Below are 16793 nucleotides of genomic sequence, written 5' to 3'. Positions count from 1 at the left end.
GAATTGACCTACTATTAGTTCAACTCATCAACAGAGAGGAAAACAAGTTAGTTCTAGTACTTACGACTACTGATGTCAAATCTTCACTTTCAAATCGCCCAATTGCCAGTTCTAGAGATTTGTACATGGCTGCTGAAACACGCTGCGTAATCAGACGATTGAGATCGATGGATCTCCCGAGCAGCTAGAGGAAGAGAGATGGTGAGAGATATCAAGGTAAAGAATAAACTCAGCCTGGCGGGATGGGTCAGTGGTAAAGGCACCTATGGCCATGCCTGACATCTTGTTCAACCCTGGGGACCCAAGTAATAAAAAGAAGTAAGAGACTCATGTAAATTGTCCTCTGACCTCCACACACACACCATGATGCCCTCTCCAAATACAAAGAAAGAAATATAAGAAAAAGAAAGAAAACACAAAGATCTCATAAACAACAAAAAAAAACGAACAAGCAGCAACATAAAACACCCAAGACAAGATATTAAAAAAATTGTGTGTGTGTGAGTGTGTGAGTGTGTGTGTGCGCATGTGTGTGTGCGCACATGGGCACATGTGTATGCTCACAAGCATACACATAAGCAATACTGAAGATGGGACCCAATTAGATGCCAGGCATGGACTCTACCATTGAAGTAGATCCTCAAGCCAAGTGATATCAGGACTACTATTGTAATATGAAGTCTGCCATGGAGTACGACATTATTTAGTACACTACTATTTATTGCTTTTAAAAATACAACAAAACCAGCCAGGCATGGTAGCATGCACTTTCAATCCCAGCACTCAGGAGGCAGAGGCAGGTGGATCTCTCTGTGTTTTATGTCAGACTAGTCTTCAATGTGAGTTGCAGGACAGACAGGACTGTTATACACAAAGAAACCCTGTCTCTAAAAACCACACACACACACACACACACACACATACACACTCCAAACAAACAAAAAAACCAAACCAAACAAAGAAACTCAAGCAAGTTTTTTTTTTTTTTTTTAAAGATAGGATTTTTATGTAGCCTTGGCTACATGATTTGAACTTTGCTCACAGTCACCTGCCCCCATGATCTGCTCTTAGCCTCTTTCATGGGGGTTCCTGTTTTGCTTTCCTGTCATTCATATACACATATATGAAATGTAGATTCTGTATATGGGAGAAACATGCAATGCTCATCTTTTTGAGTGTGCCTTATTTAGCTTATACGATGATTTTCACTTCTATCCATTTCTCTGTAAATGACAGGATTTCATCCTTAGTCTCAGCTCAATATATTCTTATTGTACATGATATTTTATACAATATTTTATCCATCCTTCAGTTGATAGGCTGATTCTCTATCTTGGCTATTTAACCAGTGCTGCAATAAACACAGATGTACAAGTATCTCTGTGGCATGCTCACTTAAGATTCCTAGCTTTATCTTTCTTCATTTAAAGGTCTAGATTTGGAGCTCTTGGAGCAACTCTTCTAGACTGGACCTATTTCCTAGAAGCCAGTCAGGGTTCAGAGAGCTGCAATTTCACCCCTGTAGGTAAGGCTGTTCAATATACATGGCATAAGTATAAACCTAAATTCTCAGGCTAAGGCGAAAGAGTTATTTAAGCCCAGTGGTGTTCAGACTAGCCTGGGCACATAAGAAGCCTGCTTTTGAGCTGTTTGTCAGGGTTGTCCAAGCAACTCCCAAAACATCATAAGCAAATTACTATTGCCTTTATGCCCCCCAGAGGTGGAAGGTAAGTCCCTATGGCTGAAGACACCTTGCACTTCAGACACAAGGCCCAGAGGACCTGAGATGGACTTGACCTGAAATCCTCCTCTCTAAGAACTAATTTTCATGCTACCAGAAGATTCCATGCAAATTTCCAAAGGAGGGAAGCAACTAACAGTCGTAATAACCTACCTTTAATACCTAAGAGCCACAACAACCAAAACCATGACACAATAACCTATGGGTGCAGCAGTAGTACACACACAGTGGTGGTAACCAAGAGTTCTCCATGCCTGGTACTAGACACCTGACCAACTACCCAGGGCTAGTGAAGTCATGGATCTTGGAGAAACTAGAACTGCTACTTTCCTAAACTAGCATAACTTCTAACTAAATTCTTAATATTTATCCTTATGCCCACAGCTAAATGGAGTTCTTATCCCTTATCCCAAAAACCTCTCTTTGCAACAGACAGAGACCGTTACAGAAAAACAGAACCAGCCAGAATCTAGTTGTGGAGCCTAGTCCCAACTGATACGTCTCTAACGCAATTCCTGTAACCAAGGCCCAGGGATCATTGTGGAAGAGGGGTCATAATGACTGTAAGAGCCAGAGGAATTGGGAGTTTGCTGTGAGATTGTGTCTTCTACAAATGTCAGAGAAGATATGCCCATGAGGTCTCGCCAATATGGCTGCCTAAATGGGACCTGAACAGGATGGCACCAACAGACAAGCTAACATGGATGGGGGGAATGCTCATGAGGCTTGAGCCCTAGACAACTGAGGAATGCTGAGAATGAAAGAAACAGTCGTCCCAGGGAAGAGCATACAAATTGGTTATCCAGTATCAAGTGGGCAGTTCTGAAAATATGCACATGAGTAACATACGGAAACTGAGGAGTTTGAACTTGTATATTTAGATGTGTGTGTGTGTGTGTGTGTGTGTGTGTGTGTGTGAAAAAATGACAAGAAAAAGAGGAAATGAATTTGAAAGAGAGCAAGGGGAAGGGGGTATTTGAGAGAGGCTTTGGAAAGAGGAAAGGGAAGGGGGAATTGATGCAATTATATTATAATCTGTGGTACTCTGACTGATAATGGTCCCCATGGGTTCATGCGCTTGAATACTTAATCCCTGGAGGAACTGTTTGGAAAGGATTGGGTGTGGCTGTATTAGAAGAAGTGTGTTACTAGGGGAGGACTCTGAGGTTTCCAAAGACTTGTGCCATTCTCTCTCTGCCTTGTGGTTGTGTCTCCAGATGTGGGCTCTCAGCTCTTACTCCAGTATCATGCCCACCACTGTGTCCCCCACCCTGATGGTCATAAGCTCCAACCCTCTGAAACCATAAGCCCTGAATAAATGCTGTCTTCTCTAGGTTGCCTTGGTGTCTTCTTATAGCAACAGGAAAGCAATTAAGACATAATCTCAACAACAACAAAAAGACTAGAAAGACTGGCCTGGGCGGCACAGTGAGACCCTGGGGGGCGGGGTAGAGAAGGAGAAACAGAACACCGTAATGCTTCACTGGGGCAGTCATATGCCATGCCACCTACAGAAGTCTAGTGAGCTCTGAAAGAAGCCCGTCGTTTCCAAGACACACTTGAGGAGCGTCATCGGCTCACCTGCACGTGCCTCTGCTTCAGCAGCGTCTCGTAGCGGTTCGACGGGGGCAGGTGGATCGTGGCTCCCTGATTTTTGCATTCTGATCGTAACCGTTTGTCAAGAAGCAAACTGGTGCAGGAGATAGGATATTTGTCACATATTGAATTTTAATAGAACTATTCCATCAAATCAAGATTCTGCGTGAGAATTGCAAATCGCACACTTACCTTCCTGCCATAACCTTGTAATATGCAAATATCTGGTCTGCCAGTTTGTAAACAAATTGGTCGAAACATAGATTCACCTGGCAAAAAGCAAACCATGTTAGACTTCCACTCCTGAAATCAAGAGCAATTAATAACTCAAAAACAAATGTTTCTGGTTTCTTCTTTGCTTATTTTGTTGTTGTTTCAAGCAAGGGTCGATTCATTATGTAGCTTAAACTAACTCAGAACTCAAGCTCAGTTTCCTGGATCCTAGGATTATAAGCAACATGTGCCACTATATCTAGCTCCAAACCCTTGCTTCAGCCCAAGTTGAGGCTCTTATTAGAAAAGAAAAAGTAGCAATGACCTTGTTCTCCAACAAGGCACATAAAGTGTGCCAGGCGTGACCACCATGCCAGTATAAAAAGTTGGATTAGAACACTATTGAGAAAAATCAGGCATGGTTAGCACATTTCTGTCATAACACCTACAAAGCTGAAGGAAGAGGATCAGAAGTTCAAGGTGGAGGTGAGCATATTCAAAGTACAAGACATACTTGAGAAAACTACCCTTGTGAAACCCAGCACAACATGCAGTGAATATGCCAATAAAACTGATTATAAGAGAAGGGGAGGAGGAAGAGGAGGTGAAGGAGGAGCAGGAGGAGGAATAACCAGGCAAGTGGTACCAAACACCTTTAATCACAGCACTCAGGAAGCAGAGGCAGGCAGATCTCTGAGTTTGAGGCCAGCCTGGTCTATAGAGTTCCAGGAAGAATAAAAATACTCACTGCTAGCCTAGGCTATATAGGGATCTCGAGCAGTGTAAGTTATGGAAGACCATGTCTCCAAACAACAAATAACAAAACAAGAAGACTCTTACTGAGGGAGCATAACACTGCATCCTCTCAAATCCAAAGGAATATGGACCATCTGCCCAAGGGGAGGTAATGTACACCACGCCTAAGTCACTTGTGCTTTTCAGAAGCCACTGTCTGAGAGGATGTCCCATGTTCTTTCTGAAGCAAAATAGGTGCACTTGGCATTAGGCTGTCAAAGAAACACCCTGGAACCTATAGTCTCACTTAAAGATGGGGTTAGCATCATTCAGAACCATAAAGAAAATGTGTTTAAAAAAAAAAAGGACAAATATTATAGAATTGTATTACTATAGGATATATAAATTTATAGAGACAGAAAGATTAGACATTATCTCAAGATGGAGAAGAAAGGAATATAGAGCAATGATTTTCTAAGTACAGAATCTCTGTTTTGTGTGATGGAAAAGTCCCACAAATGGATAGTAGTATCAGGACATAATATCATGAATCTAATAAATCAATACAATTGATGTAAAAAAAGAAAAGAAAATATGTGCTCTCAGAGGCAGGGAGGCCCAGAACCTGCAGACAGGACCAAGAGTCTGTGTCTACACATCCTCCATTGTCTGGGTGTCATGACATCATCCCTGAAGAAACACTGTGAGATGTGGTCTGTGAGGAGGTGGAGCTGCCCAGATATAGGAAATGATGTTCTAAGGTAAAGAATGAGAGACAGCCCCTCAGTTGTATGTGTGCGCTAACCTGACAATTCTACCTATGAGCATGTGTTCTGAAAAACCCACAGTCAGGTTTAATGAATTACTCATGTAATCCCAGTTCTCAGAAAGCTGAGGCAGGAAGATTGTCATGAGTCTGTGCTTAGCCTGGGCTACAGAGAGAGAGAAAAAGAGAGAGAGAGAGAGAGAGAGAGAGAGAGAGAGAGAGAGAGAGAGAGAGAGAGAGTGAGTGTGTGTGTGTGTGTGTGTGTGTGTGTGTGTGTGTGTGTCAGGGTTGGGGGGAGTAAACTAGCCCAATATGAACAAAAGTGTGTGCACCAGAAAGTTCAGCAAAGTACTATTTGATTATCTGTAAATTTAAAAAATCTAATAAAGTTTTAAAGAAAAGGGGGGGAGGGTTCAGTGAATTGAGCACCCCCAAACAGACAGATAGGGATGCAGAAATTGCTTACTGTTTGGTGGAAAAGCACACTATACCATTTTCTGATGTACATACAAAGGAAGGTGACGTCAGAAAGGCTCATACCAAAAAGTGAATTTCACTTCTTAAAACATTCTGCATTTAAAGTTTCATTTTTTGAATACTCAGGGTGAAAAGTAAAACTGAAAAGGTATCTAATGAGAGGAGCTTCAGCTGCCGGTCCCTTACCTCTGCCTCGATTTCATCATAGAGAAACTGCTTGTTGAACCTGGTGAGTGCATAGTGTGCACTGTCATTGTACAGATCCAGGGAGTAGAGGACATACCTGTAAAGGATGGACACCGGTCACTCCCAGCCTCCTAAGCCGAAGACCTGTGACCCTCCCCAGCTGCCTACTCTTGGAAATTCAACTGTCACATGAAGAAACCAATTGCCTACTTTCCATGGTAAACAGTGTTCCTGTACAAAGCTGAATCCCATGGGATTACTACTACATCATCTCCAACTAGGTCAGAGAAAGCCAGACACCTTTTCCCATAGGAAGGATACACCAAGACTACCCTAAGGCCTCCATGACTTTATCTTCTTCATGGTGTGGTTTAAAGTGTTTTATTGATATCAGTATTCAGTATTTTTTTTCTCAATTTTCATCCTTGATGAATGTTGGAAGTTATATGCAAGTAAGTGCAAAGGCGTCAGAGGTAAGCTCAGAGGATACTCACTCCATCATGGATGCCTCCTTGGTCTCTAGGATGTGGTCAGTCAGAATCCAGGGCATGGACATCTCAATGGGGAACTGGATCCTCCTGCCCATGGTCAGCTCCAGGAAGAACTCTCGGAACCACAGCTGTGAGAGGTCACAGCACTGCTGCAGGGTTTCTTGAAGGAGTCAAACGACAGCAGGTTATCTATCGCTCAGGAGCAGCCAATGACTTCGTGTCACACACGGGATGTGGCTCCTCGGTGCTCTGCTCCCAGCCATGCAGCATGGATGCAAGCAGGAGGGGGTCACCAGACATTTCACATGAGAGACAAGACTAACAGGGGCGTGGTGTAAGTACAGTGAGGACCCCACACCTTCTGAGTACCCAGGGTCATCCTGTCATCAGGGACCTCAGGAACCCTTCCTGGCAGACCAGGGGACGGTGTCCTTTTGAAAAGGAGGAGTGAAAACAGGACCACAGGTTTAACATCCCCAATCTGAAAGCCAGAAATCCTGAATGCTCCAAGATCTCAGAATCCTTAGGTACAATGTGATGCTGTGGGTGAAACACTCCACATTCCCATCTTACACATTAGGATGAAATCCAAATGCAGACACACAAGGAATATGATATAGAATTGCTGTGTTTAGTGACAGGGTCACACTCTGAGACGGTGTGACAATCAGAGTGTGCTCAGATGCTGACACAGTAAAACGGCTGTAACATCAACAGGCAACATCTGCAGTTGACTGTGATGTGGTTATGCAACATACAGCTGCTTAATCTTCAGACTGTGTGCATGACGCATATAAAAATCAGAAACTGTATTTATACTTGGATCCCACTCCCCAAATCTCTTTCTCACAGTGTGTGCGTGCGCGCGTGTATACATATACCCCTTCCCTCCAAAAAAGACTCATAATCTGAAGCATTTCTGGTCCCAACCATTTCAGATGAAGGATACTTAACCTGTATTTCCCTTTATGCAGGACAAACACCAGTGTCTAGGATGTCACATTACATGCACGTTTGGGAGTGGTTTAAACCAATACAAAACTAGAAACAGATTTAAAACAATGCAGAGTTGTTTTCTGTTCTCAGAGCTAACAGCAACAGTATTACTATTTACTTCCCTGCCTGAAGCACCCAGGCAGGACACAGAGGCCTCCGGCTCTACGCAGACCCCATGAACAGCTTGATAAGGCCACGGGCAGACACAGAGGGTAGAAAGCACCCACCGGTGCCAGGTCAGGATGGCAGGGTGTCACCAAAATGGTGACTTGACTATCTCAGAGCACTTTTGCTACCTGGGCAGCGGGGGGCCCGAGGGGACATTTCTTCTCTTATCAGTGTCTGGATCCTGATCCAGGTAAGAGGGTTACATTTCCCTGTTTTGTGATCCTGCTTCTGTGTTCACATGGCAGGGCCAGCCAAAGCCCTGGGGTCCCTGTCCTGCTAAGGGCCATGTCCTACAGAGGCCATGGCAGAGGCTAGGGATGGCAAGGGACCTGGGGGATCTCCAGGATGTCTGGCCACCACCACAAAGGTTAGGACGTGGCACCATGTGGGTGCATGAAGAGATGAGCGGGAGAATGGTCAGGTAGGCAGAAGCGTCCCAGGTGGTGTTAGCAGGGTTAGAGCATGCCAGGCCGGATTCTGGTCAGCACTGTCTCTTACCACTGAAATTTATCAAGTGGGTGTAGAAGAATGACTCTCGATGAAATTTTTCTATGTCCAATATGGTGGGCCCCTCAAGGCTACTTCTCAAGGTTTTCTTGGAACCACTTTTGTCTGCAATGAGGGACTCTAGCATAGTTCTCACCATGTAAAGCTGTATTATCCAAGGAGATATTTGTAGGGAAAAAAATATAAACGGTACATTAGTTACATCAAATGGGAAAATCTGCAGAAGAAGAACTGCTCCACTACACCTTGGCTAAGTCCCATGCCCGCAATCAGCCTGCCACAGACAGGCTGTCCAGAGGGCCCGGGGTCTCCACATAGCCAAGATGCTGCTTCTTGTGTAGAGGAGCAGCTCACCTCCTTGCCATAAGCATCAACAAGAAAAACAAACGATGTCTTACCACCAAAGGTTAAAAGAGGTGGATAGGTGTACGACTGCCTCAGAAACGCGTTTACCACATGCAAGAGCCTTTCCATGCCCAGAGACTTGAGCTGCCGCAGCAGCTCGGCAGAGCTCAAGGACTCAGCCATAGTGCGCACCAGGTAGAGCTAGACACGGACAGACAGGGAAGGAGAAGCGGGAGAGAGCCGTTAGTCACATGATGCACAGGTCTGGGGAAGGGGGGGACACAGGGACAGGCGGATGGAATGGAAGAGCGGAGGGCAGCGCTGTGCCTCACACAGACCCCAAGAATGGCCAAGAGCCTTCCTCCTGATCCTCAAGAGGTTACACACAGACCCAGCCATGTGCTTTGCTGGTACCTTTCTAGAGGAGTGACAGAGATTATGAAGCCTCTAAGAGAAACGTGTAAGAAGGACAGGTTCCAAAGCAGAGGAGCATATAAAACGGAGTGTGAGCCAGTGACAAGCACCTCAAGGAAGGCCTACATACATTGGAAGAGAAAGCACCAACAGCAGCTTTAGACCATGACACAGGAGAGCAACATTTCATTTTTAGGAACACTCAATATATAGATTTAATGTGGAAATTACAATCATACATTTAAACACAGATAGAGAAACATAGACGTGCTGCTGGCAGGTGCCTGCAATTCTACAAGGCCAAAACAGGGAGACTGCCTATGCGTCTGAGGCTAACCCTGAGATATGCAGCGAGCACCAGGCCAGCCATGGCTATTAAGACCCTCTTCTTTAAAACATAAAAGCGGTGCTGGGTGTGGAGGAGCATCGAGTAACCCCAGCACTCAGGTGGAGGCAGTATGATCAGAAGTTTGAGGCCACCCTAGGTTACATGAGACTCTGTCTCCAAAAAGCAAAAAGGAAACACAGTATAAATATGCAAATGTAGGAATCTATTTCACAGACGGAAGTAGAAATGGCATCACATGACGTCTGCAGTTAAATGAACAACCCAGATACTCACAGGAATGTCTCAGTTAAGGTTTCAGATTCACTTGGGCTAGGTATAGAAGAGAAGAAGAACCCCAGGCAGAACAGGATTTGCTTGAGCAGACCATGGCACAACTATTTCAGTCCTGCCTCATCTGCCTCCCACTTCCTCCACCTCCCTTAGCACAGTTCTAGGACAAAGATGATGAGAACCTGTGTACTGGAGGGTCCCACAGCTCGGCGTGGCACCTTGATGTCAAAGCCACTCTTAGGGTCCTTCTCGCCCCGCAGAGCTGGGTCGTTGAAGGGTTCGTGCCCAGTCTCCCAGTCACACACAGTCTTCCTGATGGCCTGCAGAACACTGAACAGCCCATCGAGGCATCAGATGGGGATCTCTGCAATCACGGCATCTCTCCACCTCACAACCAATGCACAGAGAAACTACGCTGGCTGAAGTAACACGGCAAGAGTCTAGTTCATACGAAACTCACAAAAACTGCATTCTTTAAAGTGCTACCAGTCCCCAAAGACGGGAGTTTGCACCAATGCGCCAAGAAACAAGGTTTAGCATCATGAACACAAGCCAGGTAGCCAAGTCAGGGCAAGGAGAACAGGACTCTCAAAAGCCCACCCAGACAGCAGAGCTCTACCTGGCTGTGGCCAATCATTCCTGCAGGTCAACAGGACTAGGAAGATTGGACATGCATCTTGACTCACTGGAAATGTAACCCCACTACCAACAGGCTGTACTGTTAGGGTGGGGTAGAAGGACTAGAGACATCTTATGTTGATTCTGGTAACCTCATGTGGAAAGCTCTGGATAAAACTCAAAGTACAGCTGAGTGGTGCATGCCTTTGATCCTAATACTCGGGAGGCAGAGGCAGGCAGATTTCTGAGTTCAAGGCCAGCCTGGTCTACAGAGTGAGTTCCAGGACAGCCAGGGCTACACAAAGAAACCCTGTCTTTAAAAACCAAAAGCCAGACCAAAACAAAACAAAAACCCAAAGTACAGTATGCATTCTATAATTCTATAGACTCTCTGGCTGGAGGGACAGGTCTGGTTTTTGTCAAGGGCAAGTATAAGGATTCTGTCCTTATTACATCATCAGGCTGCGATGGCGACCTAGCCTAAAAAGCGGACGTGCCCTCCCACGTGCTCTCTCTCCGTATTCTCTCCGTATGTCCCCTCTGCGCGGTGTCTCTGTCTCTCTGTCTCCTTCCTCCTAATAAAACTCTAAAAAGGTAACCATACCCGCGGTATTCAGCACCGACCAAACCTTGGCCGCTGTGATAGCCGCGGCCAGCCGCGAGCACCGCTGCCGCTCCATCCCTTCAACAAGTACTTCTATACCTAATGTGCCTCCAACAAAATTGTTATCAGAAAGGCTGGAACAGTAAGGGTTTTGGGTTTCACATCTGACTGGGGTGGGAATATCTGAATACACATAAATTTTCTTGGGGGATAAGATACAAGTCTAAATAGGATACTAATTTTATATACAAATTACACACATAGCAGATGACAATTTTATATATTTTTAAAATAATTTTGCATATAAAATGATCTAATTCAAGAGGCAATTTTCTACTACGTCATTTTACTGTCATTTTAAAAGTTTTAGATTTTTAGAATTCAGTGGTAGAGTACGTCTTATGCTCAAGACCCATGTTTCTTTCTCTCTCTCTCTCTCTCTCTCTCTCTCTCAGACTTTTGGGGCATCTTAGATTTTAGACTTTATAATTAGAATGTATACACAGTATAGAATTTTGTTAATGCTAAAAAACATATTATCTTAGGTAACTGTAAAGCAAAACAACACTATACATTCCTGAACTTTGGTAGGTTTCATTTACACATGTTTCTTTGATAGTAAACTTATATATAAAACTTACATTAAAAACTCTCAAGATCTCCAAGATTTACCATATCTAGGTCACTTTTGCCAGACTTAGAGGATAGTCTAAAAGAAAATTGCTAAAGATGACCTAGAGTGTGGGACCTTATAGCCCTGAATACCTGGTGACTGGAATATGCTCTTGACTCTGGGTCTCTAAACTCCTTAATACTCAGTAGGAAACTAATTACTGCTGCTCAGGTTATTAACTGGACCCACCACATTCTATGTAATTCATCAGAAATATGAGTAGGAGTTGAAGATGAATGCACCGAGCCCTCTTAAGAACGTAGACACTCCATCTGTCTGAACCTAAGCTCCATCCATTGCTTTGGGGCTGTGAAGGAGGAATGTGGGAGGCTGACCTTTGGATAACGTTCTTTTTCTTCTTGATGGCCTGGCGCAGTGGTTCTCGGAGGGTCACCTGGGAGAAGTCTTGCAGTGCGGCATAAACAGTGTGCCTGATGGCATGATTGAACACACTCTCCATCCTGCCCATCAGCACCTGCAGGCCTTTGATCATGGCGATCACCTGTAAGGACACAGCTTTCAGTGGCTGAAGGGGGACAGGAGGCAGTCTGTCACTGCCTGGGAAGTCTCTCTCACTCACAGATCTTCCCTCGGCTTCCTTCCTTTCCAGTACAAGGCTACCTGTCCAATCACCATCTTCCCCACAGCAGGAGACTGAGTATGTTCTGTGCCTACCTGGAACTGACTTCATCTCATCCCACCATGAGTATCCTGAGGATGGCAGTATATGATGGACACCCTGTCCATCATGTCCATCCCTGATGGACTTCAAACGTAGACGTACACATTCAAAAGGCAAATATGAACATAACCAGAAGGAAAAAGAAGTTACAAGAGTTTGTATATTAAGTTCCATCTGTTAAACAATGGGACATTGATTTAATATATGTGGAAAGAGCCTAGAAAAAAATGAAGCCAACTGCTTGAATTCTAACTCTGTGATAGTTCCATAGGGGCTATACATTTCCCTGAAATCACATGTAGGGTTTCCATGTGTTCATGCTGGAGAACTGTTTGAGGACTTTATGTTTTTCTGATTAAAACAGAAAAAATTTTTTAAAAAAAAGAGAAACTTTTACTTTAAAAAGGTGTATAGGGCAGGGGCTGGAGAGATGGCTCAGCAGTTAAGAGCACTAGCTTCTTTTCCCATAGTGACTCCCAATCGCCTGTAACTCCAGTTCCAAGTCCAATGTCCTCTTCTTTCCTCCATGAGCAATAGGCACACAAGTGGTACACAGATATGCAGGCAGGCAAAACACCCATCCATATAAAATAAGCCAAATAAACTAAAAAGCACATGGTAATGACATCAGAATAAAAATGAAAGCACTGAGTAAAGTGAGGCCAAGCTTTGAATATGTACATTAGAAATGCAAAGACAGCCAGGCAGTAGTGGCACACACCTTTAATCCCAGCACTGGGGGGGGGGGGAGGCAGAGGCAGGCAGATCTCTGTGAGTTCAAGGCCAGCCTGGTCTACAGAGTGAGTTCCAGGACAGGCTCCAAAACTACACAGAGAAACCCTGTCTTGAAAAACAAACAAGAAATGCAAAGACTGAAAGTAATAGCTATGGAATGGTTATCACAAATTTAGAAAAAAAACCAGCAAAGTGTGCCACTAAAAGCATATGGGAATGAATACACACACACCAGAAAAAAAATAATAAAACAGAAAAGAAATTCAATTAGTGATCAACAAAGACAATAGTTGCTTAGTAAATGAATAAAAAAAAAAAAAAAAAAACCTAACAAATGGCCAGCAGGATTGGCCAAGGAAAAAGCAATAAAATATACATGATCAGATTGAGAATAAAAAGGTAGACATTACCATAGGTAGGATCAGGAAACTGCAGCAACCACAGAAACCAAGACAGTGAAAGGGAGCAAGAGGCAGAGGGAGGAGCCGCAGGGAGAGGAAAGCAGGTCCTATGAAGAGGAAATGAGAGAAGAGGGGAGGTGTGGGGAGTGGAAGGTGCTGTAACTTGGTCGGGGAAAGGACAACACTGCAGAGGGACAGGTGAAAAGCACAGATGAATAACAGTAAGGATGTGTGAAAAATCATGTCACTTTGTTTACGTGAAATGTAACAGAACACTGTACGGTGTATATGCATCTAACACACACACACACACACACACACACACACACGCACACGCACACGCACACGCACGCACGCACGCACGCACACAAACACACATTTAAATGAAGTAATGTAATTTGGGGATAATGCTCCCTGCAAGAGTCATACACAAGAAACCTCTTTTTGAGTTGTTGGCCAGGGGATTCCAAGACCCCTCCCCTCAAAAAACAAAACAAAACAAAACAAAAAACCAATATAGACTACTGCTATTGCTCTTGGTTGCTTCCCTAATTTGAAGCATTACATACTTGTTGAAGACATTACATACTTGGACACAGGGCTTGGAACAATCAAGTCTGAGCTCAAACCTCCTCCTAAGGACTAGCTCTCCAAGTACCAGAAGGAGAAAATCATAGGCCACAGTTGTCAAAAAACCAGGTAGGCTGCCTGCAGACCTGCTCCGCTCTGTCCCCCCAGACCCAATCCCCCAGTCTGTCCCTAGAGCTGCCACAGAACCCCAGCTGCAGCCTTCCCTCCCTCCCTAACCTCCCTCACCTGACCTGCTGCTTTGTCCTAGACCCCAAAGGTACCCCTTGCTAACCCTGAGGGTAACTCCTCCCAGGGCAACAAGTAGACTGAAGGCAGACCCATACCTCTCCTACTGCTCCTGATATCCACTCCCCCAGTCTCATCCCCAGCTCTGTAGCTGGAAACCTGCTGTGGTCTCCCTTTCCTCTCTGACCCCATGCCCAACTTTCCCAATTTCCCCAACTTATCCCAGTTACCCAGCTTTCAACCCCAGCAGGCATTCCCTGTGAACACATCAGCTGAACAGGCCAGAAAAACAGGCAATACACAACCACCACAATTTCCAAAATGCCAGAGAGGAAACAGAAACCAAGGAACAAACCACCCACCCAACAAACACAAATCCAGAAATCAGCACCTAGACTTTAATCATCCCAAGCCCAGATACAGAGACACCAGAGTAAAAACACAATCAACAACAGTCAAGGTAATGTGTCTCCAACAGAGCCCAGCTATCCTACCACAGCAGGCATGAATATCCCAACATAGCTGTTGCATAAGAAAAAGACCTTAAAACCAACTATATTAAGATGATAGAGGTCCTTAAAGAGGAAATAAATAAATCCCTTAAAGAAAGCCAAGAAAACACAAACAGTTGAAGGAAACAAAACTGTTTCCTTCAAAGACCTGAAAATGGAAATAGAAGCAATAAAGAAAACACAAACTAAGAGAATTCTGAAAATTAAAAATTCAGGAATGCAAACAGGTCCTACAGAGGCAAGCATCACTATCAAAATACAAGAGATAGAAGAGAGAACAGAATCTTAGGCATTGAAGATATGATAGTGGAAATATATATAATGGTCAATGAAAATGTTAAATCTAAAAAACTCCTGGCACAAAACATCCAGGAGATCTGGAACACTAAGACCAAACCCAAGAATAATAGGAATAGAAGGAGGAGACAAATATCAGCTCAAAGGCCCAAAAATGTTTTCAACAAAATCATTGAAGAAAATTTTCTTAACCTAAAGAAGGAGGTGCCTATAAAGGTACAAGAAGCTTACAGAACACCGAATAGATTAGACCAGAAAAAAAAAGTGCCCCCCCATAATAATCAAAACACTAAACATACAGAACAAAGAATGAAAAAGATCAAGTAACATATGAAGGCGGACCTATTAGAATAACACCCAACTTCTCAATGGAGACTCTAAAAGCCAAATGGTCCTGGACAGACATTTTGCAGACACTAAGAGACCACAGATGTCAGCCCAGACTACTATACCCAGCAAAACTTTCAATCACCATAGATAGAGAAAACAAGATATTCCATGACAAAGTCAAATTTAAACAATATACAAATTTAAACAATCTACAGATCCAGCCCTACAGAAGGTGCTAGAATGAAAACTCCAACCTAAGGAAGGAAGTTAACTACACACATGAAAACACAGGAAATAATCTCACACCAGCAAAATCAAAAGAAGGGAAGCACACACATGCACACCTGTGCATGCACACCACACCACCATCACCAACAACAAAACGACAAGAAATAACTATTATTGGTCATTGATAACTCTTGATATCTGTGTACTCTATTCCATAATGAGACATAAACTAACAGAATAGATGGGAAAACAGGATCCATCCTTCTGCTGCATATGAGAAACATACCTCAATATCAAAGACAGACATTACCTCAGAGGGAAAGGTTGGAAAAAGATATTCTAAGCAAATAAACTTAAGAAGCAAGCTGGTGTAGTTATTTTAATATCTAACAAAATAGACTTCAAATAAAAACTGATCAAAAGAGAGAAGGACACTATATAATCATCAGATGAAAGATCCACCAAGATGACATTTCAATGCTTCAAACACAAGAGCACCCAAGTTTGTAAAAGGAACACTATTACGGCTTAAATCACACATTGACTCTCACATACTGATAGTGGGAGACTTCAATACCCGACTCTCATCTAGGGACAGGTCATCCAGGCAAAAACTAAACAGAGAAATGCTGAACTAACAGGCATTATAAACTAAATGGACTTCACAGATATGTACAGAACATTTCATTCAAACACAAAAGAATATGCCCTCTACCCTGCAGCTCTATTAATGGAACATAATATCTTAAATCCTGACAAGTAATTGATCTTCAGCAGTCAACAAGGTGCCAAAACTGTCCAATGGGGAAAGATTACCCTTTCATTAAACACTGGGACAGCTGGATATTCTCATGCAAAAGAAAAAAGTCGGGGTCCTTTACAGTAAGAGCTAGATCAACAGGCTTGGTATGATCACACCCTCGTATATTAAGGACTGTGGCTGGAGAGACGGCTCAGTAGGTAAAAAGCACATGGAGGTCCTTGCAGAGTACGCTGCATTTCCAGCGCCCATGTCGAGTGGCTCACAACCACCTGTAACTGCAGCGTCAAGGGATCCAAAGACTTCTTCAGGATACACAGACAACCCCCTACAAACACTTGGCATTCACTCATACAGACATGTACGCAGAAATAAAAATAAAAAAAAGTAAGGGTAGTTTTAACAGTAATACCTAAAAAGGGAATCAGTATCTAGAATATATAAAAAACTCTTGCAACTCAATAAATAAATTTTAAAAATAGGTAAAGAATCTGAATAAAGATATTTCTCCAAAGAATGTATACCAACAGCCAATAAGAACAAAAACAAAGAGAAGGCTAGAAACTAAGCTGACACACCATCTGTGGATTCTGTGGCTGGTGTAAGTAGAAAACTCCCCTTTGCAAAAAAAAAAAAAAATCTATGAATACTTTATTGCAATTAATGAGCTCAGACATGTCAGTAGACAGAAAGAAAAATACTTAAAATTTACAATTTAAATAGTTGTTTGGAAACATTAAAACTGCACCAGCTAATAAGAGCCAACACCTAGAAATGAAACAAAAAAATTATCTAGAATTTCCAGAGATATATGATAGACATTAAAAAAATCAAAACAAATGGAGAGATAGATATATGACATACTAGAGAGGGGGGGGTACAT

The 16793-nt window shown here is 43.3% G+C and overlaps 1 protein-coding gene across 1 annotated transcript in view; it reads right to left on the bottom strand.

The window, feature by feature from the left end:
• Cyfip1 (cytoplasmic FMR1 interacting protein 1) overlaps positions 1–16793 on the bottom strand; it is a 94364-nt gene that overhangs the window by 25467 nt on the left and 52104 nt on the right. The window contains 9 exon segments of the mRNA XM_028892598.2: positions 65–184; positions 3323–3431; positions 3530–3606; positions 5715–5811; positions 6209–6365; positions 7868–8098; positions 8101–8422; positions 9437–9584; positions 11485–11651. Of these exon segments, the coding sequence (XP_028748431.1) occupies positions 65–184; positions 3323–3431; positions 3530–3606; positions 5715–5811; positions 6209–6365; positions 7868–8098; positions 8101–8422; positions 9437–9584; positions 11485–11651 (1428 nt within the window).

Source organism: Peromyscus leucopus, chromosome 1 (assembly GCF_004664715.2).
Source record: "Peromyscus leucopus breed LL Stock chromosome 1, UCI_PerLeu_2.1, whole genome shotgun sequence".
NCBI classification, from domain to species: domain Eukaryota; kingdom Metazoa; phylum Chordata; class Mammalia; order Rodentia; family Cricetidae; genus Peromyscus; species Peromyscus leucopus.
The sequence above is the reverse complement of the archived record's forward strand: the minus strand, read 5'-3'. Positions and strand labels throughout refer to the sequence as shown.